Source organism: Clupea harengus, chromosome 1 (genome assembly GCF_900700415.2).
Source record: "Clupea harengus chromosome 1, Ch_v2.0.2, whole genome shotgun sequence".
Lineage (NCBI taxonomy): Eukaryota > Metazoa > Chordata > Actinopteri > Clupeiformes > Clupeidae > Clupea > Clupea harengus.
Window position 1 is genome coordinate 11,234,672 of NC_045152.1, and position 26,043 is coordinate 11,260,714.

Below are 26,043 nucleotides of genomic sequence, written 5' to 3' on the forward strand. Positions count from 1 at the left end.
TTACCATGAAAACGTTTGTGAAGAATCTGATCAGAAAACTTCTGAAGCAGAACACCAAAGTAAGCCTGACATCCTTCCTGACCTTACATAACCTTATGTATACCAGTGCATGTAGATTTCCAGTTGACTTTACACTTACCTGCTGAGCTGTTTTTCTCCCCTGCAGTTTGCCTTTGCACAGTACTCCACCTCCTGCACCATCCACACAAACTTTAACCAGTTTCAGAGAACGAGATGGGAAAATCAGGTGGACAATATCCAGCAAATGGGTGAAATCGCGAATACTGCAAGTGGTATCCTGAAAGTTGTGTAAGTCTTAAATGAACCTGAAACCTTCAACCATTCTAATTTGCCCCTTGGACTAGCTCCTGGACGAGACTTTCTTCTCAAAATTGTATTACTTTCTCTTCCATATTAATCCTCTCTCATTGGAACTGTTAAAAAGAAAGTAGGACTTTGTGACTCAGTAGTAAGCACTGAATAACTTTGTCTGTTGTTCATGAAGAGCTTATAATAATATATGATAATCTAAAGTATATATCATGAGACTGTTTATGCTAATTTGCACAGGAACAATGTGTTTGGTTCCTCTGCTGGAGCGCGACCTCAAGCCAACAGGATTCTCATTGTCATCACAGATGGGGAGTCCCAAGATTCCGAAAAATATCCCTCTGTTACAGCACTGGCTGACAGAAATAACATTATTAGATACGCTCTTGGGGTATGAGGTGTTATATGATCACTTTTAACATTTATTCATTTAGCAGATGCCTTTCTCCAATGACATTTAAAGTCCTGTCCAGATATGCATTTTGTCAGTATGTTGTTATATGATATTAGTGTTGCCAGCACCTTGCTCTTCCAGTTGAGCAACAGGAACATTTTTAGATACATTTTCAAAAACAAACATAGGACTTGCTCTGGTGTAAGGAGCTAATTCTCCCCTAATGTGAGATGCTAATTCTCTTCCTCATGTGACAGGTTGGCGATGCTTTTAACAACCGGAATGCAAGAAATGAGCTCAGGAGCATAGCATCCTCACCAGAATCAGACCACGTGTTTAAAGTGGACAGCTTTGAGGCACTGGACAAAATTAGCAATGCCCTGGAAAAGAGCAGCATTGCCATTAAAGGTATGGTCACATTCAGATTTGTCAGCACTTGCAAGTGTTCTTAAAACCAGAGGAAGAAACACCTTTACCTAATGAGGCATTATGGACTTTTGCTATAAAACCAAGGACCTAACTAGTTAACAGCTGACAGACTTGCCTTAAAAAACTAACACAGCACAGTTGGCAGTGATGAAAACTACTGAACTTGTGAACTGATGTATTTCGGTGATATATAGTGTACACAACTGTTTTTTTTTCTCTCCCTCACATGGTCGTTAGCTTGCTATTTTTGAACAAAATCTCCCCAATGCCTCTGAAAAATACAAAGAGCATAAGCCTGCATATAATTGCTTGAATCACGCTCTCACACAAACTCTTCTATTGTGTCAGTAAGACACTGCAGCGTAATCATGGTGGCCAAGTCATATGCAGGAGCATGTTGACGTTATTGTTTCCTGTACCCCTCTCCTTGTACCCCAGGAACCCAAACCACCGGTGACTCCACCAATATGGAATTTGCCCAGAATGGATTTAGTGCAGCTCTTGTGTCCAGCCCAGATGTATGTTACATTTTTTTAATTATTGTGTTGTTACTTAAGTGAGTTTTAAAATGTATCATATTGTGATTATGGGTGATAGTGGTTCAGGAGGTAGAGGAGTCGTTAAGCAAACGGTAGCTTGCTAGTTCGATACTGTCTCCTCCTCACCGGGTTGAAGGGTCCTTGAGCAAGACACTGAACCCCCAACCGCTCCCGATGTGCAACTTAGAGAGTAGCCTCTGCCATCGGTGTATGATGTCTGAGGCATCCGTTTACCAGTCATAATATAGCTAGTATTCTTTATAGACAACTTCAAATTTTAAAGGACTTCTATAATATTGCTGACAACACTAATGTAATGCTATGCATCATATACTCATCATATACATAGACTCTGGCTCCCCCAGTTTACTGATATTGCTGGATTTAAGTGCTGCTTTCGACACGGTGGACCATAACATCCTGTATCGGCGCCTCCAGGAGGTGGGAATTACAGGCACTGCCCTCGACTTCTTTCATTCTTACCTCACAGGACGCCAGGAATATGTTGTCCTCGGCAATCTCACCTCCAGCGTTAGATGTGTTACCTCTGGTGTCCCCCAGGGGTCAGTCCTGGGGCCTCTGCTCTTTTTAATTTACATGCTGCCCCTGGGAAATATACTACGGAGCCATAACATGGAATTCCACTCTTATGCTGACGATACCCAAATTTACCTCCGAACTGCACCTGACAAACACCTGGCTCTTTCCCGGACTACTAAATGCCTGGATGACATCCAGCGCTGGATGAGCAACAACTCCCTTCAGCTCAATGGCAGCAAGTCAGAGGCCATTCTTATTGGCACCTCTTATCAAACTAAAAAGGCCAGCATCACCCACATCACCATAAATGGTCACCCCACCCCTCTCTCCTCACTCGTCACAAACCTGGGTGTCAAGCTGGACTCATTATTGTCCTTTGATGAACACATTAAATCCATCTGCCAAACTTCATTTTACCACCTGAGAAACATCTCAAGGCTGAGACCCTCTCTACCGAAACATGCTGCAGAAAAGCTGGTGCATGCATTCATCAGCTCCCGCCTTGACTACTGCAACTCTCTGCTGGCAGGTCTACCAGCGAAAACCATTCAGAGGCTGCAGTATGTTCAGAACAGTGCTGCCCGGGTTCTCACTCGGACAAGGAAATCAGAACACATCACCCCAGTCCTCTACTCCCTCCACTGGCTTCCAATCAACCAAAGAATCATTTTCAAAGTCCTTCTCCTAGTTCACAAGGCCATAAACACTACCGGCCCAACCTACCTCCAGGACCTCCTCACCCCTCATTTCACATCAAGGACACTTAGGTCCGGAAACTCAAACCTCCTTGCAGTTCCCCGGACAAAATTGACTAAAATGGGAGATCGTGCCTTCTCCTCACTGGGGCCACGACTCTGGAACAAGCTCCCGGAGAACATTAGGGCCTTAGATTCCCTCACTGCTTTTAAATCACACCTCAAAACCCATTTATTTATCTCTGCCTTCACCTAAAGTCCTGGTCTTTGTTTTAGTTTATTTTCTGTGTTGTTTTTAGAATGCATTGTTTTAATTGCTCTGTCCAAAATTACTCTGTTTTTAATACATATTATTCGATCTCATTATAATCTTATTCATTATTTTAAATTAATTTATTATCTTGTTTTGGTATATTATATTATCTTATTTTCTGCACTTCATTAGCACTTCTATTACTTTGTATTATTGTTGTTGTGACTGTCTATACTATGTTAAGCACCTTGATATTTCTTTGTATTTTAAAGTGTGCTATACAAATAAAATCCATTATTATTATTATTATTATTATTATATATAACAACATAACACTGCATTAATATACTATATTTGTATATAGCTATTGGGGATCATGTTAATGGGGAAAATGTGGACCTAAACAGGAAATATGGTCCAGGTTAAAGAAAATCTAAAAATGTCCCTTTAAGACATTATAATTAACTAATGAAACATTTAATGTATATGTAAGGCTGGAACTTCCTGTGGTGTGTAAAAGTGAGCCTCTATGCATTTTATCTTGCAGGAGAGGTTTCTAGTGAGTGTGATTGGGGCAAATGGGTGGAGGGGGGGTTACCAGGACATCCCTCTGTCCAGCAGGACGCCCAGTTTTAGGAGGGTTCATGAGGTCACTCCTGACAGCTATCTGGGTGAGAGACTGCTCACCCTGGCACTGAAATGTTTTATACTCTGCCACCTTGAGCTTTGTGTGTCTAATTTACATAGTGTCGTGTAAAAGTGAAACTTAGCAGTCAGTTATGTTTCTATTGTCATATTTACTAACCCCTCTCCAGGCTATTCGATGGCTGTAGCAAGCAGAGACGGACAGAACTACATCATAATGGGAGCCCCCAGGTATAAACACAAGGGATTGCTCGTGGTCTTCTTTCCTGAAGATGACCCACAGATGCTCAAACAGGTACTGAGGTCACAAATCAAATCAAATCAAACTTTATTTGTACGAGCATTTCATACACGGAGGTAACACAATGTGCCTCACAGTAGGAAAGAAAAGGGGGCGGGGGGGGGGGGGGGGTTACAAACACTCGTAAAAAAAAAACACACAGATTTTCCAGAGATAAATAAACAGGAAATTACGTACTAACCACACTGGCACCGTAAAGGACTGCTCAGCACGGTTATCGTCAAACTAAGAGACAGCTGATTGGGGAGGGGGTTACAAGCACTTGTAAAAAGACACAGATAAGTAAATAAATAAATGTTACATAAATGTTAAATAAATACATTTTACAGAGTGATAAGCGAGATCAAAGAGGTATGTCTTAAGTGCATGTTTAAAGGTTTCAACCTTTTCAGCCATTCTTTGGTATTCTGGCAGAGTGTTCCAAAGGCTGGGGGCATAGAAACTAAAAGCTGCTTTCCCATGTCTCTTTGTCCTGGCTTTTGGAACTGTTAGGAGTTCAGTACCGGAGGACCTCAGGGATCTACTGGGTGTGTACCTTGAGAGCATGTCTGTTATATATTCAGGTGCATGACTATGGAGTGATTTATAGACTAGTAAGAGAATCTTGAAATCTATTCTAAAGCTAACAGGTAACCAGTGCAGTGATTTTAATACTGGTGCGATGTGCGCTCTCCGTCTTGTTTTAGTGAGGACTTGCGCTGCTGCATTCTGTATTGTTTGTAGTTGACTAATGGCTTTTTTTGGTAGACCAGACAAAAGCGAGTTACAGTAGTCTAGCCTGCTCGTGATAAACGCGTGCATCAGTCTTTCAGTGTCAGCCTGAGCGAGAAACGCTTAGCAATGTTTCTTAAGGGATAAAAAGTTGTTTTAATTATATTTTTGATATGGGTTTCAAAATTGAGATCTGAGTCAAATATGACACCTAGGTTTCTGGCTTGGTGCTTGGTGTTAAGTGCTAGTGTTTTTAAATGTGCAGATAGTTTCTCTCTTTCGTTTTTTCACCAATGACTAATACCTCTGTTTTATCTTGGTTGAGCTGGAGAAAGTTTTGTGACATCCATACATTTATATCAGAAATGCAATTTACCAATCAATAGAGCTGTAGTTGTTGGGTGTTACAGAAATATAGAGCTGGTTGTCATCTGCATAGCTATGATAGTCGATGTTGTGCCTCCTCATTACACTACCAAGGGGTAACATGTATAGACTAAAAAGTAAGGGCCCTAAAATGGATCCTTGAGGGACCCCACAGGTCATACAAATGTTTTTTGAGCTGTGGTCTCCGAGGGCGACAAAGTATTCCTGGCCAGTTAGATAGGTGGACCAGCGAGGCCAACACAATTTTCAAGTCTATCAATAAGGATATCATGATCAACAGTATCAAAGGCTGCGCTCAGATCCAGAAGGGCCAAGACAGATAGTTTTTTGGAGTCAGCATTAATCCTGAGATAATTTACAACCTTGACTAATGCCGTTTCTGTGCTATGATTGGAATGAAAACCAGATTGGAAAGTGTCAAATGCACAGTTAGCATGTAGGACATTATTGAACTGTTTAAAGACAATTTTTTCCAGGATTTTGCTTAGAAAGGGAAGGTTGGAGATGGGTCTAAAATTGTTTAGAACTGAAGAGTCTAAATTGCTTTTCTTCAGGAGGGGTCTCACCAGGGCAGTTTTAAGTTCTGATGGGAAAATACCTGTAAGCAGGGAACAGTTAATAATGGCTAGAATGTCCTTAGACACAGAGTTAAAGATGGTCTTAAAAAATGTGGTGGGAATGGGATCAAGAGGGCATGTAGACGGTTTCGTTGTGACCCTACTTTGCTCAGCATTTCTATATCAGCCAGTGCAAAAAAGCTCATACTGTTACAGTATGGTGGAAGGGGATCAGAAAACAAGACATTTGGAATTTGCAATATTCATCCTAATGTTCGTTATCTTATCTCTGAAGCGTGTTGCAAATACCTGACATTTGGAGGTGGAAAAGAGACTATCATCTACTTTGGGTGCAGAATTTATAAGGCTGTCTATTGTTGAAAATTTTGTTAGAATTTATAGATATCAAATTAGAGAAATTATCCTTCCTAGCATTTCTTATTGCTTTATTAAAGACTGAAAGATGATCCTTAAAAATATCAAGGTGGACCTGTAGCTTGGTCTTTCTCCATGTACGCTCAGACCTTCTGCAGGATCTCTTAAGTTTAATAATTTCCTAATTTCTCCATGGAGCTTTTTGTTTGGCTACAACCTTTTTTTGTTTCAATGGTGCTACAGAGTCAAGTGCTGTCCTTAATTTTGTATTGAGAGTAGTTACTAGATCATTAACACATGCCGGCTTGCGTGGTGAAACCACTACAGATGATCCAGAACGCGGCGGCGCGTCTGGTGTTCAACCAACCGAAAAGGGCACACGTCACCCCGCTACTCATCGAGCTCCACTGGCTGCCAGTAGCTGCTCGCATTAAGTTCAAGTCACTTATGCTTGCCTACAGAGTGCTTACTGGTTCTGCTCCCACCTACCTAAATGCTCTTGTAAGGGCAAATGTTACACCCAGGACGCTGCGCTCGTCTAGTGAGCGTCGTTTGGCACTGCCGTCCGTGCAAGCACGGCAATCCAGACTATTTTCATTTGTAGTTCCACGTTGGTGGAACGAACTGCCTAGTACTACCAGAGCAGGGGCGTCCCTCTCTACCTTCAAGAAGCTTTTGAAGACCCAACTCTTCAGAGAGCACCTCCCCTCCTAACTGGCACCTGACTAGCGCTTAACTTGCACTTCAGCAGTTACATTCCTGCACTTCTTTTTCCTCTTTTCTAGGTTGTTGTTTTTCTAATTCTCATGTAAAGTAGTATTTATTGTTACACCATGCTTTTGTATTGCTCTTAGCTTGACTGTTCTCTCCCTTGTACGTCGCTTTGGACAAAAGCGTCTGCTAAATGACTAAATGTAAATGTAAATATGGGGTTTTTGTACTAGTTATGTTCATCATTACTTTGAAATTCTCAGATAGCGTTTCTTAATAAAACATTCAGCACTATTTTTAACTTTAGGTACCAGTGCTGTAAAGAAAATACAAATGTGGTCGGAAAGAGCAAGGTCACAGATAGACGATATAACAGTTGTAAGACCCTTTGTAATAACTAGATCAAGGGCGTGGTCACGGTTGTGAGTGGGTTCAGTAATGTGTTGTGTAAAGTCCATGGAATTCAAGAGATTCATAAAATCCCGGGCCTTTGAATTCGTTCCCATTATCCACATGTATGTTAAAATCACCAGTGATAATAATCTTATCGTAGTTTGTGTGGATAATGGAGAGTAGTTCTGAAAAGTCTGTTAGAAAAGTGGGACATTGCTTGGGTGGCCTATACACAGTTACTGTCAAAACAGGAGGCTGGCACTTTAGAACTATGGTATGATATTCAAACGAGGCAAAATCATCGAAGGAGATGCTCCTGCAGCACATGGCATCCGTGGTTATGGTGGCTGTCCCGCCCCCTTTTTTACCAGTTCTATTGGACTGAAAAAAGCTATAATTGGGAGGGGACGCTTCAATAAGAGCTGCAGACCCATTTATGTTTAGCCAGGTTTCTGTTAAAAACATACAGTCTAATTTACGTTCACCTATAAGATCGTTAATGAGAAATGTTTTGCCTCACAGTGATAACAACTCATATATAATACAAAGCCAAAAAGCGTGGTGCTCATTCAAGCTCGGCACCAGTTTAGACTGTGATTGTCTTTGGGAGCAGCTACTGTACCCGAACACAAATATACAAAAAACGAATTAGCAAAGGTGCCGATATTACCTAGCAACCCTTTAAACATCACCAGCTTCTTCATAATCACCATCAACAACATCATCTATCTCTCTCTCTCTCTGTCTCTCTCAGTCTCAGATCGGTGCTTACTTTGGAGCAGAGGTGTGTGTGGTGGATTTGGATGGAGACTCCAACACTGATCTGATTCTGGCATCTGCCCCCATGCATACAGAAGGAAGGAGAGAGGGGAGAGTGTTTGTCTATAAATTCACCAAGGAGGTATTAGAAAAATATGATGATGATTCACAATTCACATGATTCACAAGTGGCCTGTTGGGCATGTCTAATCATGGACTTATTTCATACGTATGCCAAGACCAAAGGTAACGGTACGTGCCCATAACGCTGCCTCAAATCTCACACCATAAGGAGGCCAATACACACATAGGCTACTTTCATCTTTTCCATGCAGTATTTTCACATGGAGGTGTCTGACACTGGTGTGTGCCTGCTGGGGATGGAGGGTCAGAGGGGGAGGTTCGGCTCGTCTCTGGCCAGCCTGGCAGACCTGAACGGGGATGGGATCAGGGATGTGGCAGTGGGAGCTCCTCTGGAGGATGACGGACAGGGCAGCGTGTACATCTTCAACGGGAGGACACGAGGAGTGAACCCCAACTACTCACAGGTAAGAGAGGGAGAGAGATATGGTGAGCCAGACAGAAGGACATGAATGATTAACTGGTAGTCATGGTAGTTGTTGGGCCATTATACTTGTATACTGCAGCATGGGCCTGTGCGGAATGTGTCTTTGTTTTGTCATACAGTGTGTCTTTAGTCACACTGTTAACAGGAAACCACAGTGGACACAAATAGACATGAAGAAAACAGCTATGCGATTATCAGTACTTCTGTTGAACTCTCTTTCTGTTGCGTTGTCCATGACAGAGGATTGCAGGTTCATCGGTGTGGTCCGGACTGCGGTTCTTTGGCCTGACTGTGGCCCAGTCTGCTTTGGATCAGAGTGGAGACGGGCTGCCTGACATTACAGTCGGGTCCAAAGGAGCGGTTCTGCTGCTCAGGTTAATCATGCTCCAATATTATCATATTATATGATATCATATTACATCCTAGTTCTCATATTAACTACCCACTGCATGCATACAACAACTCACACAGGGGCATGCATACACTACATAGACACACAGAGAGGGGCATGAATACACTACACACACACACACAGGGGCAGGCATAAACTACACACACATACAGGGGCATGCATACTCTACATAATAATAATAATAATAATAATAATAATAATAAAACTTTATTTATATAGCACCTTTCATGTAAAAGAATGCAGCTCAAAGTGCTTTACACATACACACACACAGGAGCATGCATACACACACAGACAGGGGCATGCATACACTACATACACACAGGGGCATGCATACTCTACACCTGGGGTCTTCAACCTTTTTCAGCCCAAGGACCCCTTGGCTGAGAGAGACACTGAGCAGGGACCCCCACCCCCGCCGCCCCAAATTTGGGCCTGATATTCATATAATTTATTTGGAACTAAGTGTCAGTCAGTCACACACACATACTCCCCTACACATGTTCAAACAGAATTACAAATCATCTGTGACACACAACTCGTTTTAATTTATTCTGTTTATTATTGACATTTTTTCTCCCTTAAAGTTAGCCATCACTCTGTATTAAATTAGGGAGGGACAAAGAATTGAGTAGCTTGAGAAGCTTAAGTATGGATGAAATATCTCCTACCTAGTGAGAGATCTGACGTTTGAGAATTCATCATTCATGTCTTTGGCAACAACATTCTCCCTATGAAGCATGCAGTGCGTCATACATGGCTCTTGCCTGTGCACATCGCGACACATTTTGGCCAGGGTATATCATGTTCACGGAAAAAAATGTTGATCACTTTGAAAATCTCTGAACTTTTTTTTACCTCCAGGCAGCTGCTTACAGAATATAAATTCCTACTGAATCTCATTTTGGTCGACAAATCACAAAAAAGCTAAAAGCTGAGCGTTGTTTGACACATCGGTGGGTAGTGCAAAATAATCTGCCTTCGGGAGTTTTGCGACTAGTAGTGCGCTCACATCAGCTGCCAATTCATCAATAGGGCGGGCATTGGGATGCTTTTCAGTTTTTTTTACGTACTCATCCTTCCCAAACATTGTTTTGCACATATCACTAGTTGTTGGCAATATTAAACTTTCCGCAATTATGTATGGCTGTTTGGTCTGAGAGACACGTAATGCAACTTGATAAGAGGCTTTTAAAGCTAGCTCGCACATTTTGGCTGATTGTCTCATCAAGGTCTGCTGGCCCTCAAAAGATTTTAAACGGGAAATATTAAATGGTTTTTTTCTTTCAAGTGAGCATGGGTTGTCTTTGAGTGTCGTTGAAGCTTTGATGGATTCATAGTTTCGTTTGATAGCACGGAAGAGCAAACCACGCACACTGCTAATTCTTCACCATCGGTCTCTTTGTAGGTGAAGGCAAACTTCAGATAATTCTCTGAATATTTACGTGTCTTCTCCCGTTTGCGCTTTTGGGTGTTGGCATCCTCTGAAGGTAGATCATCTGAACCGCCATCAGTGGTGTCTGACGAGAAGCTTTTGTTCCGAGAAATTACAAAACGATCAATTATTTCAATTTGTATGGTTATGGCAGGTAACGTCTTTTGGCACCAGATAGCTAAATTTAGCCAAAAGTGCATATGTTGCCATTATGATCAAATGATCGCGTGAAGACTCATGGGTAGCCTATGTATTATTTTGAAGGAATAGAAAGCAATTTTTATGTTCTGTTTATGTAGTCTTTTGGACGTTTTTAATTTTTGGAAGAGGGAAAAAATGCTTCAGATGAAATAATTTGGCGGACCCCCTGCAGTACCTCCGCGGACCCCCGGTTGAAGACCTCTGCTCTACACACACACATACAGGCGCTTGCACACTCTACACACACATACAGGGGCATGCAAACACTACATACAATTAGTGTGAACAGGTAGGTGGTAAAACCTGCTAGGCTCTAGGCCTGCCGCAACTCCACCGGTGCCCTTTGGGCTAGCTGTGTCATCAGCCGGGGACCACCTTTCACAGATGTTTCGCCCCTTATCCCGGAACATCTGGTGGCGGGGCAGTGAACAGGGACGTCTCCCAGTCACCCCCCGCAGCTAGCCTTTCTCAGGAGTTGCTCGCTCCCCATGCCTTGTCCCGCCTCCTTAACCAAAGCCAAAAACTTGCCTTCTCTGCTTCCTCAGACAGCTCTCTGGTGGCTTTGTGTAGCTCCTTGCCCCTCAGCCCTAGCTCTTTAAGTAGGCGAGTCATTGAGCTTCCCACAAACCCCCTCGTGCCAACCTCCACTGGAAAGAGTTGTGTACTCCAACCGCTCTCCCTGCACTCCGCAACCAGGTCAGAGTACTTTGCCCTCTTCCTTTCGTGGGCTCCCTCCATCCCCTCCTCCCATGGCACCGTCAGCTCCACAAGCAGCGCAGATCTCTCCGTCCTGGCCCACAGCACCACATCTGGCCTCAGTGTGGTGCTGCAGATCTCCCCTGGGAAGTGGAGCTGCCTGCCCAAGTCCACCTCCATTCTCCATTCCACTCCTGGCAACAAAAGGGTGGATGCTGGTCTCCTTCTGACAGTGTCCCCCTTTTCCCCCTTCCCTAAGGAAATGGGTCCACTGCTGGCTCCCCGGCTGCCTCCCAGCGCTTGCCTCTTGCCTTTTCCTCTCCACTACCTCTGCCAGTTTCCTCAGCACCTGATCGTGCCGCCATCCATACCTGTCCTGGGATAGCGCGGTCTTGCAACCTGACAGAGTGTGTTGTAGGGAAGCATTGATACACACACACGGGGGCATGCATACACTACATACACACATGCACTACATACACACTCACAGGAGCATGCATACTCTACATACACACACACACAGGAGCATGCAAACACTACATACACACACACAGGGGCATGCATACACAACATACATACACACAGGGGCATGCATACACTACTATGTGTGTGTTTCTGTGTTTCTGAGACGATTGTTGTATTGTGTTCTGATGGTCAGGTCCAGGCCCATCGTATCCATGGTGACCAGTGTGACCTTTACCCCACCCAAAATCCCCACCTCTATCTCTAGCTGCACGGGTTCCCAACAGATCACAGCATCAGTGTGTTTCAGCATGACCAAGGCCACTAATGACAACTTCAAAGGTACAGTCATCACATGCTCCATCAAAGCATCATCTTCAAAACATGCACTGTGTTCATTATTCCCTACTCATTTTGTGCATGTCAGAAAAAAAACACGTTCAATTCAATTAGTAGTTATATAGCGCCAGTATCGATTGAAATTGTCTCTAGGCACTTTATAGAGCCCAGAGCCTGAACCCCCTAGAGCAGGGGTTTTCAACTGGTTTTGTCCCATGGACCACCATTCTGACTAGTAAGTAATCCGCGGGCCACTGATATGCCAGTGATTCTCAAAGCATTTTACAGTCCCGTACCCTTCTTTTCATGTTTGTAACCGCCACTGCCACGCCCCCTTCCCCCGCACACATATTTTGCCTATAACACTTGTTATAGTAACACTTGTCAATTTGTGAAATTATCAGGGTAGATCACTAACCGCCACGCATAGCACTTGTCAGTGTAATTTCGGAGCTGAATATGGGTCTACATCAGTATTTTTGGCAATGCTACTTGGCTTTTCAGACTATTTAGATTGACATAAATATGTCTACGGGCCCAGGTATATTTATAAAAATAAAAAAGTCAATGGTGAACTGATCAACATAGGCTCATGTCACGGACCCCCTGCAATTCTATTGCGGACCACCAGGGGGCCACGGACTGCCGGTTGAAAACCCCTGCCCTAGAGCACTAAGGTGACTGGGGCAAATATAATTCCCTTTCTCAAAAAGGGGAACCCATCTGCTTGAGAGGGGACAGGTAGAGAGATAGAGATAGAAAAGGAAAGGGGGAATTGGGGGCAGAAGGGAAGGGAGGAGAGAAGGAGAAGAGAGAATCAGGGGCCAACGGATGGATTCATACACGTATCAGAGCATATAACATATGTACATATGTGTGATATAGCATATGTACATGATCCATACGTGATTCCAAGAAACATAGAGGAAATGGAATTGAATTTAACACTATTCAGACACGCCAAGTTCAGACTGTTCAGACGCACCAAGTTCAGACCGTTCAGATGTATCGTTTGGACACACTTAATGGCTCTAGAGTTTCTCTAGAGTTGACTTTATCCTGCAATGAATGCACAATCTTATACCCACTTTCAGTTCTTACACCGGAGTTTACTGACTAGCATCCTCACGTGATATTGTGAGATTTGTGAGATTGAAGTTACCAAATCCTCATCAAAAGAAGCCATCGCTGACCTTGACACTCCAGCAAATGTGTGCTGGCTGACTAAGAGGTGTAAAAGATGGCACTGACTGAGAGCTTGTTCTTTTTTCAGACCTGCAAGCAAAACTCAGCTACACTCTGAAGTTGGATTACGTCCTGCAATGGACTCGCGCCTACTTCACGGCCAATGAAAAAGAGAAAAACTTCCAGTCCTTAGTGAAACTACAAAAAGACTGTTTCCAGCATCCTTTCTTTGTGCAGGTTAGTCTATAGTCCTTAGAAAGGGCAACTACTTTGGGTCCGCTTTGGACTATAACAGTGAAAGGCAAACTACCAAGTTATCCATTCTCAGGACAAAGGCCCTCAAACACACTTAACACATTGATGTAAATGCATATGATTTGGATGAATTTTTGAGGTGGGTCAAGACAATCACGTTTAATGTCGTATACAGAGCTAACGCTACATGTGTTAATGTCATAAATATCATTTTGCATCCTCTAATTTTCATCGAATCTCACCCACCATGTTTCCCTCCATCCCACCTCCACCCCCGGTTCCCTGTCTCCTCCAGTGCTCACCTGAGGACGCTCTGAGTCCTGTGGACGTCCAGGTGATCGTCTCCTTTGAGGGGGTTCCTATACAGACTGCAGACGGCCTGGTACCACAGCTGGCCAGCGGCTCCAGTAAAGTCACAGACCACAAGGTGATAACAACTGTTTTTTCATTAATAGACATCATTACTCTTTGTTGTTTTTGAAGCTAAACCTACTAACATGGCACTCTGGACTAAGATTTTATAATGTTTCGATGTTTTTTAAGAAGCTCTTGAAGACCCAACTCTTCAGAGAGCACCTCCCTTCCTAACTTGCACTTCTACTAGTACTTAACCTGTACTTACAACAGTTACATTCCTGCAGTTTTTTTCTATTTCTTATGTAAAATAGTATTTATTGTTACACTAAGTCTCTATTGCTTGTAGCTTGATTGTTCTCTCCCTTGTATGTCGCTTTGGATAAAAGCGTCTGCTAAATGACTAAATGTAAATGTTTTCGCATGTGTGTATCACCAAGAGGTAAGTGCTGTACAAATAGGGATTTTACTTTTTAAAGGCCTGTTTGTTGTCATAACTAATAGCCTTATATGTCAGTTTGTTGTCTGAGTCCAACTGATTTATGTGCCGCAGTTACATTTTGAGATCGATGGTGGAGAAGACAAAGTCTATGAAGACAATGTACGAGTTGACATTAACTTTTCTGGGTAAGTCTGCAAAGATCAAAGAAGGCTCTCCAATAAATGTAAACCTTATAAACCTTATATGGATCATCAATCATTGTTGCATCTCATAAATTGGATGTGTACCTCCACCAGATGGTGCTACTGAAAGTTACATGATACATTTGTGGAGTGTTCAGTTCAGTAGTATTTATTAGCGCCAGTAGCAATTTAAATAGTGTGTAGGCGCTTCACAGACCCCAGAGCCAGAACCTCTCTGGAGCAACCACTAAGGCGAGAATAAGAAGCAAGCAGATAAATTCAATTCATACATGCATCAGTACAACTAATATTTGCATACATGCTGTATATATGTATACATACACTCAAGGATACATCAGATTGATAGTGGATAAAAAGGGAGAGTGCCAGCGTTGAAAGTATTGGTTGTAGAAAAGCTTAGTGGGAACATGAAGAGAAACTAAAGGAACAGGAAAAGATCTGGTTCTGTAACAGATGCTTTTAGCGAATGAGCGACCACATTTAGAAAGCGGTGACGCTAACCAACCACCGTACCACCACTTGCAGCCCTAAGCAGAGTGAAGTAGAGAGAACAGGGACACTGTAGGTGTTGCAGCTGTGTATGTCTGCAGCTGGTTTACTGACACACTGCAAACACCACAATCAGGACGATCAATGATACTCTTACATTATGGGATGTCAAGTGGAGGTATTTTTTTTCTGGATGTCACCTAATCTGTGGCTCAAAATGCAGCATGATCATGAAACCAAAGCGAATATCAAGACGACACTCTCACTGGGGGGTGAAAACACAATTCAAACCTGAATTGACAGTAATTCATATTGAGGATGTCATAGCCTTGCACCTCACACATTTGACCAGCAGGTGATTGCTGAGAAGAACCATTTTATAAGCAAGGAGTTCCTCTTTTTGGTAAAGACTCCTCGTAGAAGGGTTCTTGAGAGCACTGTTGCCTGATTCCAACAGGTCCTCCACCATAGAGGTGGGCATTGCACAGGAGATGAGTGTGACGGTGATGGTGGAGAATAGAGGAGAAAACTCCTACAACACCCGTGTGTCTCTGTCCTACCCTCACGGCCTCTGCTACAGGACCTTCACCAAGACCCAGGTGTGTGTGTGTGTGTATGTGTGTGTGTATGTATGTCTGTGTGATTGTGTGACTACATATGTGTGTGTCTCTGTCCTACCCTCACAGCCTCTCCTACAGGACCTTTACCAAGACCTAGGTGTGTGTGTGTTTGTGTGTGTGTGTGTGTGTGTGTGTGTGTGTGTGTGTGTGAGTGTGTGACTGTATGTGTGTGTGTCTCTGTCCTACTCTCACGGCCTCTCCTACAGGACCTTCACCAAGAATTGTCTGCTAGTCAAACCCCTTGTCGTCCATTATCCTTAGATATGATTATACTGTGAAGGGACCGACATTTGATAGTTAGTTTAATAAATATATTCCATAGTCAATAATTCAATATATCTGACCTAGTGGTCATTTTAGTGTTCTTTGGATTTCGTGAGTTGTAAAAACTTCTCATGTGTATTCTGTTCCTGGCCTACATGAGGTGTGAGAAAGCCCTCACAGCTTCCCCCCCTGACTAGAGACATATAATAATTAGCATTTAGGGATCCACCCCCCCTGGCATGCACACAGCTTATATTCTGTGCTTTCCCAAAAGATAGGCAGTGAAAGAGATTTAGGTGGAACACACTCAGTGAAATCTATCTCTCTGTCCTCCTCTGGTGCGCGCCATTGAAAGAATAAACCTGAACTTGGTTTTTCATCACAATCTGAATGAGTCTCTGATACATTTGGGATATAGAAATAATTCCTTTCAACTGGTATTCTATGGAAAAGTATGTTCACTACTGAGCTCGTGTCTGTGTTTGCTGTGACAGGGCAGAGTGGAGTGCAGTTCTCTAGACAGTCCAGATGGATCCACCCAGGGAAAGACTGACTGCAGCATCAACAGACCCATCCTTAGAACTGGTGATAAGGTCAGAAAAACTAAGTACATGCTCTATTATTAATTCATTCACGGTAAGCTCCCAAAATGTGCTAAAATACCCATGCCACAGAGCTTTTTCCTGTATCAGAGGTGATAACTGGTCAACACCAGTGGGGGGCGCTGTTTACATCTGAATTGTGTTTTCAACTGAACCAAACGTTTTCATCACAATAGAAAGACTAAAGACTGCCCTCCATGTTTTACTATATGAATCTATTTGTATTGCTTTTTATGGTGAATTCACAAACCATAAAGGAGTGCATACACAGATGCAGACCCGCAAACACAAACACACACACACACACACACACACACACACACACACACAATCACACACACACACACACACACACACACACACACACTGTCCTTTGATAAATACAAAATAAACTAAAGGAAAGTGTTAATGCAAAAGCCTAGTCCAGATATTCTTTTTACATTTGATTTTAATTATAATGATAATTATTTCATTATATTTTTCAGGCTATCTTTGTTGTTCAGTATGGAATTGATGGCAACAGTCAATTTGATGAGAGAGTCACCATACAGGCCCAGGCTTCAAGGTAAATGCTTAAGACTCCAGCTCTACACCCACAATAACGGGCACAATGTGACTACAGCTCAAAGGTTTGGGGTCAAAGCGTTCAAAGGTTTGGGGTCAAAGCGCTCAAAGGTTTGGGGTCAAAGCGTTCAACGGTTTGGGGTCACTTAGGAATTTCCTTGTTTTCGAAAGAAAAGCAAATGGAGGATTCTTTGACAAAAGCAAAGTTTGAAGGACACAATTATTATATAAATTGAAAATCATTATTTCTAACCTTGTCAATGACTATATTACCTATTCAAACTCATTTCATGTATGTTTTCATGTAGTATAGGTTGACCATATATTTTAGTACATCTGTTTTTCACTACCCATGTATTGAGATGTTAGGGCTAAGACCCCATGCTGTAATTAAAGCATTGAGTCAAACTATGATCTGTTTTCAGTGACAACGATAAACACGCTCCTGATAGCGAACTGTCCAAGGCTCTGGCCATTGGGGTCAAATACAGCATCTATGTCATACTGAAAAGGTCAGCGTTCTTTGAAACACTCTTAAACCTTATTTCTCTCAGGCTGCAGTTTTGTTTTTAAATCTGTTTCATTTCTTGTTCAATCAGATTTGATGACACAACAAACTACATTAATTTTACCGCCGGTAATAACGACCTACAAAGGCCAGTGATGCAGAATTTAGAGGTAGAGTAAACCAATGATGCTTGTACTTGCATAACACTACACTTTGAAATTGTTGTTTGAAGTGTTATTAATCTTTGTTACTTTGTAACCTGTATATACGTAGTGGTAGAGTTACTTTAACATTGGATATATAAAGTATGGCATGATATATTTATCATCTTTATTTCGATCACATACCTTTTCTCTGGTATTGACAAGTGCGTGTCCTAACCCATTGTGAGCATGGAGGGGGGCCAGGTCTGGGATGCCAAACACCAGTGTTGAGCATTCAGGGGGTGTTATGGGTCTAATTCAGTGAAACACACTACTGTTGAGCCTTCAGGGGGTGTCATGGGTCTAATTCAGTGAAACACTGACGAAGGAAGGTGTCCACTTGATAACCCCAGTGACATGCTCATGAAGGTGTTTCTGTTGTTGTTGTTAAGTATGGCTATCAGCATGGGAATGATGTCTGCAGTGCACCCTGTTGGGTTATAAGCCATAGGCTAGATTGGTGGGTATCAGCCTGGGCATTAACATCTTTTCTTGTGTAAAAACAAATAAAAACAACATGTACAATCATATCCACAGAGATTGATCCAGCTCTCATCCACACTATTTAGTTAATCTCTCTGTTTCATTTCCTCTGCCTCTCTGTCTCTCTTTCTATCGCAGGTGACAAATGGCCTTAGAGGACTCAATCTGACGACCATCATACATGTTCCAGTAAAACTGAAAGGCAGAGACATCTGGACAAATGTGGACAGCCTATATGTGTGTACTCATTAATATTCACACTATTATTATTTTTATGTAATATATATACATTTACTATATTATTTATACAATTATATATGTATGTGTATATCTCCTATAACTATAATATCATATAATGGGACAAAACATACTGGCCACTGTGATAAGTAGCTGCGGATGATGTTCACAAAAATTGAATATATATTGAATATATATCTTGCGATGTTTCTGTGTATTTAATTGAATTCCCGGGGAGTACAGGGATGTCTATTTTGATCCCATTTGATCCAGGAATAATCTATTTATGTTTTGAATAGTAATTTTAATAGACTGTGTATTTTCATTCTCTGTTAGATCCAGGGATGCACTAGAGGGGGTGAGAAGAGCCCAATCATCACAGACCTGCAGCACACCTTCAAGGACAACAAGGAGCCTGATGTGGTGATTAGCAGAACTTTATAACATTTCAAAGGACTTCAAGGTCCAGCATTTTACTTAAAGTTTTACCTAGAAACGACTCCAAGTACTTTCTTCAAGTGGTACTTGTAGTGTTTAGTGTGATAAGGGAATTAGTTATGATGCTTTCAAAAGTCCACACATCCATTTTTTGGGAGCCCATGAGTGCTTTTCTTGAAGCGTACCCAGTACTTGTTCACCTGAAGCATACCCTAGAACATGCTCACCTGAAGCGGAACCCTAGAACATGCCTACCTGAAACGGAACCCTAGAACATGCTCACTACTTCACTGTCCCCCTCTCTGCCCCCCTTTTCTTGTCTCTGTTTCTGAATCAGAACGTTTTACATTTATAACATAATGCTTATTTTTTTACAGTTACATTTTGTTGACATTGGATGTGTTTTTTGTTACATTGCTGTTTTCTTTTCATCTGTCATCTTCATCAGAACTGCTCCATTGCTGTGTTTCTGGAGTTCAGGTGTACGTCATACATGACTAGAGACGCCCGCAGAGTTTACAAAATCTCAGGGAACGTGAGCTCAGGATGGATTGAACAGGTGCTGACTCTGTTACTTTAAAGGGTTAAAATGATTAAGGCTGATCTTTGTTCAATAATGTGTGGAAAACATACAAACCCTCTATACAGCATTGCATTGGTTATAATTATTATTATTATTATTATTATATGCATTATGTATTATTATTATCTCCTTCCTCTCATTGTTATTATGATATCTTTCCTCTCCTCATCATTATCCTCTCGTTCTTTCTTGTCGTTTCTCTCAGACGGGACTGCGTTCTGCTTTGTTCCATTTGGTCAGCTCTGCCACGCTGGAGTACGACAACAACAAATACATCTTCTACTCCTCAGACTCCTCACGCCTCGCACCTGTCGCCAGGGTAACAGGAGAGAACATAATCAAAAAGTTGCAGTTGCAGAAATCAACAAGTTTAAAGTTTAGAGTTTAAAATGGTGGTGCTGAACAATATTTAAGAGATATGATTATGTATACACACAAAAGGGGAACCGACTTAGGGAATTTGTTTTAGGTTGCCATTAGTACATTGCATTGTTGTGTGTGTTCCCTGTAGATTGAGACTCTTGTGGAGGTCTATGAGAAGCCAAATCTAACTAAGGAGATCATTGGTGGAGTAGTGGGTGGTCTGATCCTATTGGCTCTCATGACAGCTGGCCTTGCCAAGGTAACCAATGAACAATATCAAATTATGCAATTGTTCGATTTTACATCAATCTTCACTCTGTCTTTCTTTCATGCTGTATATCTATCTACCCGTTGTCTGTCTGTCCTTTCTTTCCTTCATATTTGTCTTTCAATTTCAGTCGGGCTTCTTCAAGAGTCAGTACCAACATAAACTAGAGGAGGCAGGAGCTGAAGCAGAAGGAGAAGAGGAACCACTAGAAGCAGTAGCAGAATAACAGCTGTGTGTGTGTGTGTGTGTGTGTTTGAGAAAGAGAGAGAGAGAGAGCTGACCAGTGGATGTGTGTGAGCAAGATTAACTAGGTGTCTGTGTACCAGTTTTTGCAGGCAGTAGTGTGAAATAGCTTATTCTTGCACAGCCAGATGTATATCTACATATAGCCCATAGTTCCCCCTACTTATGGATGTAGGTCTTTTGTGTTAATATGCTCTGGAAAATACAGTCAGCAATGAGAGCTTGCTTCATTATTACTAGCGTCATTATTAATAACGATTTTATTTAGATTTTATTCAGCATTGTTATTTCTGTGAGAGAAACTGAATGCATTTAACAGGTGTGTATAATGCATTAGTAGTTCTTATAATGCACTATCTGTCAAAATGTGATTAATTAATTATACATGATTGATAGCTCATCAAAAGTTTGTTTGATTGATGTCTCTGGTTAGTGTGTGTGATTGACGGTTAGGTTTTTATCTAACAACCAAGTTGTTAGGGTGAGGAGGTTCAGAGCTGCAGTTAAAGTTTGACAGAGGATGGTCTGATGTGTATATTTGTGTATAGGTTCAGTTGGTCCAAGGTTGCACATGGCCTGTCAAACCAACCAATAGGCTTTCTCTTTCTCTTTCTTGCACAAGTATAAAGAGGGTAGATAGCCTATGTGTAGAGCTACAAACTAAGACTTGAAACACAGCTGAAAACATTAGAATGGCTTCAACAACTAAGGATAATACCACTACCACACCAGTTAGGGTTGCTACCGTAGACCCTGAAATGACATACGCACCCAAAAGAGCAAAAAGAGATGGTGCGGTAGGTTGTCTTAGCACTATAAATCCGCCTCTAAGATATGAATGGCCTTTGGCTGATGGTCGTATAGGTGGCTACATTTTCGACAAAGAAGAAGAAGAACGAAGTGTGAAACTATACACATTGGATACCCCCGGTATACGGTATACAGATGCCATGCAACACATCTCATACAATACCGAAGAATGGATGATGTCCAAGAACAACTTCTGGAAAGACCTGGGTGTATCAAGACAGGATGGTGAGCACGTTGTCAGGAAGATTGATATATTATTCAAGATGGGCCAGCTTGAAGACCGCTGCAATGCGATTAAAGTAAGACTATTTTAAACTAATAGGCTTGGTCAATACATGTATGGAAACAACGACACATCCCCTTTTTTTTTCTCTCTTTTCAAAAACCTTGAAAAGGGAGGCGAACCTCTTACAGATGAACACACAGCGTCAACTATGGATATCAATACCGAAGCAGACAGTGATCCCAGGGAATCCATCATCGTGGGGGGACCCACAACCACCACCAAGACGAGTTCCACGCAGACACCTTGGCTAATACCCGAAAACAGCAAAGAGTGCATATATGTGACTTCCGAAGACGAAACAGACGACGATACCACAGACTCTACAAGCCCTGATTCCACCCCCATCAAGATGTACTTCAGGGTACATAAAGATAGCCTTGTAACCATGGAGACACCACCCCAAGTCATCACCGAGTGTGTATATGTGACTGGCGAAGCCGTATCCGACAGTGATACCACGGACTGCGTGAGTCCTGAAAACACCCCCAGTAAGATGACCACACTGCTACCGGCTAATATGATTGCAGATCCAGAGATACCAACCAAAATCGTAAAGGATTGTGTATATGTCATGCTAAGTCATATCATCAACAAGATGTTGCGGGAGGACTGCAATGGTTGCATGATAAACCACCCTAGTCAACGGCAACACCCCTGTCTTTTTGAATCACCATCAGATTACTATGTGAGTAACAAAGCTGCTGTAAAAAAGAGACTTTACTGTCTGGGTTTGTTGCGTGTCCTGGAATATGTCTGTGAAGCCAAGGGTATCAAACCGAACCCTCTCAGAATGATGGGGTCTGTGGATATGTTCATGTTGGAACGAGAAGAGAATGAAGAGGCTGATGATCAGATGGACGATCCATATAAATCCATTGACACGGACACTGCCGCGATCATTACAGCAGCGCTTGAGACCTGTCGGTAAAGGCAGTTGTGTCGAAACGTCTTTTCAACAAATTTAATAACAAAACACATTTGAGTTGTGCTATATGATGGGTAGTTATTTAGGTCGAAAGAAGAGCCCCGCTGAGGATGTTAAGCAACATGTGAAATATGAACTTTCTACATTGCTATGTCATACAATAGTTAATGATTCAAGTCGTGTCACCATAGCCTGCCCGGGATCTGAACGACGTTTGATTGCTCTCCAAAAACAAATGGGGTTAGCCAGGAACTTGTCTACCGAGTGGTCTAATATTTTGTATAGGGTTAATAATATAGACAAACCATGGCATGTAACATTACGTTTAATTGTAGAGGAAACAGTGAAACAGCAGCCGGGTTATTTTAAGTTGGGGCATCTTATTGTTTTATGTGCCTATATGTCTGATATATGTAACATGAATCTCAGTAGAAATAAAAGTGTGGATATCTGTGTAGTAGTAGAAACTTTGGTAGATGTGTTGGTTGAAAGGAGATTTGAGACATGTGTTCAATTTTTAAACTATTTGGATGCTTGAACATTCATGTCTGTAACACTGGATATCTAATAAAAAAAACTGTGATGCCATATGATGTTGTGTCATTATTTCTTGGACGTTCAGCATGTCAGATCTTCTAAAAGCTGTATACTATGATCCCTCCAACGAGGGATCTTTCGGTGGGAAAACACGGTTAAAAGAGGGTGTTTTTAATACCACAGGGGTAAAGGTGCCGGATCGACAAGTGTCAGAATGGCTAGCTGGTGAAGAATCTTACACCTTACACAAAACAGCGCGTGTAAATTACAAGAGAAACAGGGTCATCGTATATGGGGTAGACAAACAATTTCAAGCAGATCTGGTGGATATGTCCAGCTACTCGAAGGAAAATGATAATGTCAAATACATGTTAACATGTATAGACGTTTTTAGCAAATATGCATGGATACGTGTTTTAAAAACCAAGACCGGAACTGAAGTGGCCAGGGCCTTGGATTCCATTTTAAAAGAGGGCCGTGTGCCTCAGAAAATACAGACAGATCGTGGTAAAGAATTTTTCAACAAGGATTTTCAGAAGGTGTTGAGTAAACACAACATTCATCATTTCGCTACAGGGGGTGAATTAAAAGCTAGTGTGGTTGAGCGTTTCAATAGAACTATTAAAACTAGAATGTTGTGTTTACTCAACACCTTGACCAGTTCCGGTCTTGGTTTTTAAAACACGTATCCATGCATATTTGCTAAAAACGTCTATACATGTTAACATGTATTTGACATTATCATTTTCCTTCGAGTAGCTGGACATATCCACCAGATCTGCTTGAAATTGTTTGTCTACCCCATATACGATGACCCTGTTTCTCTTGTAATTTACACGCGCTGTTTTGTGTAAGGTGTAAGATTCTTCACCAGCTAGCCATTCTGACACTTGTCGATCCGGCACCTTTACCCCTGTGGTATTAAAAACACCCTCTTTTAACCGTGTTTTCCCACCGAAAGATCCCTCGTTGGAGGGATCATAGTATACAGCTTTTAGAAGATCTGACATGCTGAACGTCCAAGAAATAATGACACAACATCATATGGCATCACAGTTTTTTTTATTAGATATCCAGTGTTACAGACATGAATGTTCAAGCATCCAAATAGTTTAAAAATTGAACACATGTCTCAAATCTCCTTTCAACCAACACATCTACCAAAGTTTCTACTACTACACAGATATCCACACTTTTATTTCTACTGAGATTCATGTTACATATATCAGACATATAGGCACATAAAACAATAAGATGCCCCAACTTAAAATAACCCGGCTGCTGTTTCACTGTTTCCTCTACAATTAAACGTAATGTTACATGCCATGGTTTGTCTATATTATTAACCCTATACAAAATATTAGACCACTCGGTAGACAAGTTCCTGGCTAACCCCATTTGTTTTTGGAGAGCAATCAAACGTCGTTCAGATCCCGGGCAGGCTATGGTGACACGACTTGAATCATTAACTATTGTATGACATAGCAATGTAGAAAGTTCATATTTCACATGTTGCTTAACATCCTCAGCGGGGGCTCTTCTTTCGACCTAAATAACTACCCATCATATAGCACAACTCAAATGTGTTTTGTTATTAAATTTGTTGAAAAGACGTTTCGACACAACTGCCTTTACCGACAGGTCTCAAGCGCTGCTGTAATGATCGCGGCAGTGTCCGTGTCAATGGATTTATATGGATCGTCCATCTGATCATCAGCCTCTTCATTCTCTTCTCGTTCCAACATGAACATATCCACAGACCCCATCATTCTGAGAGGGTTCGGTTTGATACCCTTGGCTTCACAGACATATTCCAGGACACGCAACAAACCCAGACAGTAAAGTCTCTTTTTTACAGCAGCTTTGTTACTCACATAGTAATCTGATGGTGATTCAAAAAGACAGGGGTGTTGCCGTTGACTAGGGTGGTTTATCATGCAACCATTGCAGTCCTCCCGCAACATCTTGTTGATGATATGACTTAGCATGACATATACACAATCCTTTACGATTTTGGTTGGTATCTCTGGATCTGCAATCATATTAGCCGGTAGCAGTGTGGTCATCTTACTGGGGGTGTTTTCAGGACTCACGCAGTCCGTGGTATCACTGTCGGATACGGCTTCGCCAGTCACATATACACACTCGGTGATGACTTGGGGTGGTGTCTCCATGGTTACAAGGCTATCTTTATGTACCCTGAAGTACATCTTGATGGGGGTGGAATCAGGGCTTGTAGAGTCTGTGGTATCGTCGTCTGTTTCGTCTTCGGAAGTCACATATATGCACTCTTTGCTGTTTTCGGGTATTAGCCAAGGTGTCTGCGTGGAACTCGTCTTGGTGGTGGTTGTGGGTCCCCCCACGATGATGGATTCCCTGGGATCACTGTCTGCTTCGGTATTGATATCCATAGTTGACGCTGTGTGTTCATCTGTAAGAGGTTCGCCTCCCTTTTCAAGGTTTTTGAAAAGAGAGAAAAAAAAAGGGGATGTGTCGTTGTTTCCATACATGTATTGACCAAGCCTATTAGTTTAAAATAGTCTTACTTTAATCGCATTGCAGCGGTCTTCAAGCTGGCCCATCTTGAATAATATATCAATCTTCCTGACAACGTGCTCACCATCCTGTCTTGATACACCCAGGTCTTTCCAGAAGTTGTTCTTGGACATCATCCATTCTTCGGTATTGTATGAGATGTGTTGCATGGCATCTGTATACCGTATACCGGGGGTATCCAATGTGTATAGTTTCACACTTCGTTCTTCTTCTTCTTTGTCGAAAATGTAGCCACCTATACGACCATCAGCCAAAGGCCATTCATATCTTAGAGGCGGATTTATAGTGCTAAGACAACCTACCGCACCATCTCTTTTTGCTCTTTTGGGTGCGTATGTCATTTCAGGGTCTACGGTAGCAACCCTAACTGGTGTGGTAGTGGTATTATCCTTAGTTGTTGAAGCCATTCTAATGTTTTCAGCTGTGTTTCAAGTCTTAGTTTGTAGCTCTACACATAGGCTATCTACCCTCTTTATACTTGTGCAAGAAAGAG

At 42.0% G+C, this 26,043-nt stretch overlaps 1 protein-coding gene across 1 annotated transcript; it reads left to right on the top strand.

Annotated features, from left to right (window-relative positions):
- The first annotated feature begins 5 nt into the window (after positions 1-5).
- Positions 6-20,419, top strand: LOC105890750 (integrin alpha-M-like). Its single transcript, XM_042707890.1, has 19 exons — positions 6-59; positions 167-309; positions 571-721; positions 982-1,132; positions 3,996-4,120; positions 8,015-8,161; positions 8,331-8,567; positions 8,828-8,961; positions 11,990-12,135; positions 13,406-13,554; positions 13,868-13,999; positions 14,480-14,553; positions 15,518-15,659; positions 16,439-16,537; positions 18,878-18,964; positions 19,428-19,538; positions 19,768-19,881; positions 20,074-20,184; positions 20,324-20,419. Exons 1-19 carry the CDS (start codon positions 6-8, stop codon positions 20,417-20,419), a joined length of 2,403 nt encoding a protein of 800 aa, XP_042563824.1.
- Positions 20,420-26,043: the final 5,624 nt, after the last annotated feature.

What these genes read in the sequence shown, in the direction of transcription:
- LOC105890750 (XM_042707890.1), top strand. Translation starts at nt 6, where the DNA reads ATGAAAACGTTTGTGAAGAATCTGATCAGAAAACTTCTGAAGCAGAAC. An exon ending in GTAAAGTCACAGACCACAAG is followed by an intron (nt 14,000 to 14,479) that starts GTGATAACAACT and finishes TATGTGCCGCAG; the next exon opens with TTACATTTTGAGATCGATGG. An exon ending in TGACAGCTGGCCTTGCCAAG is followed by an intron (nt 20,185 to 20,323) that starts GTAACCAATGAA and finishes TTTCAATTTCAG; the next exon opens with TCGGGCTTCTTCAAGAGTCA.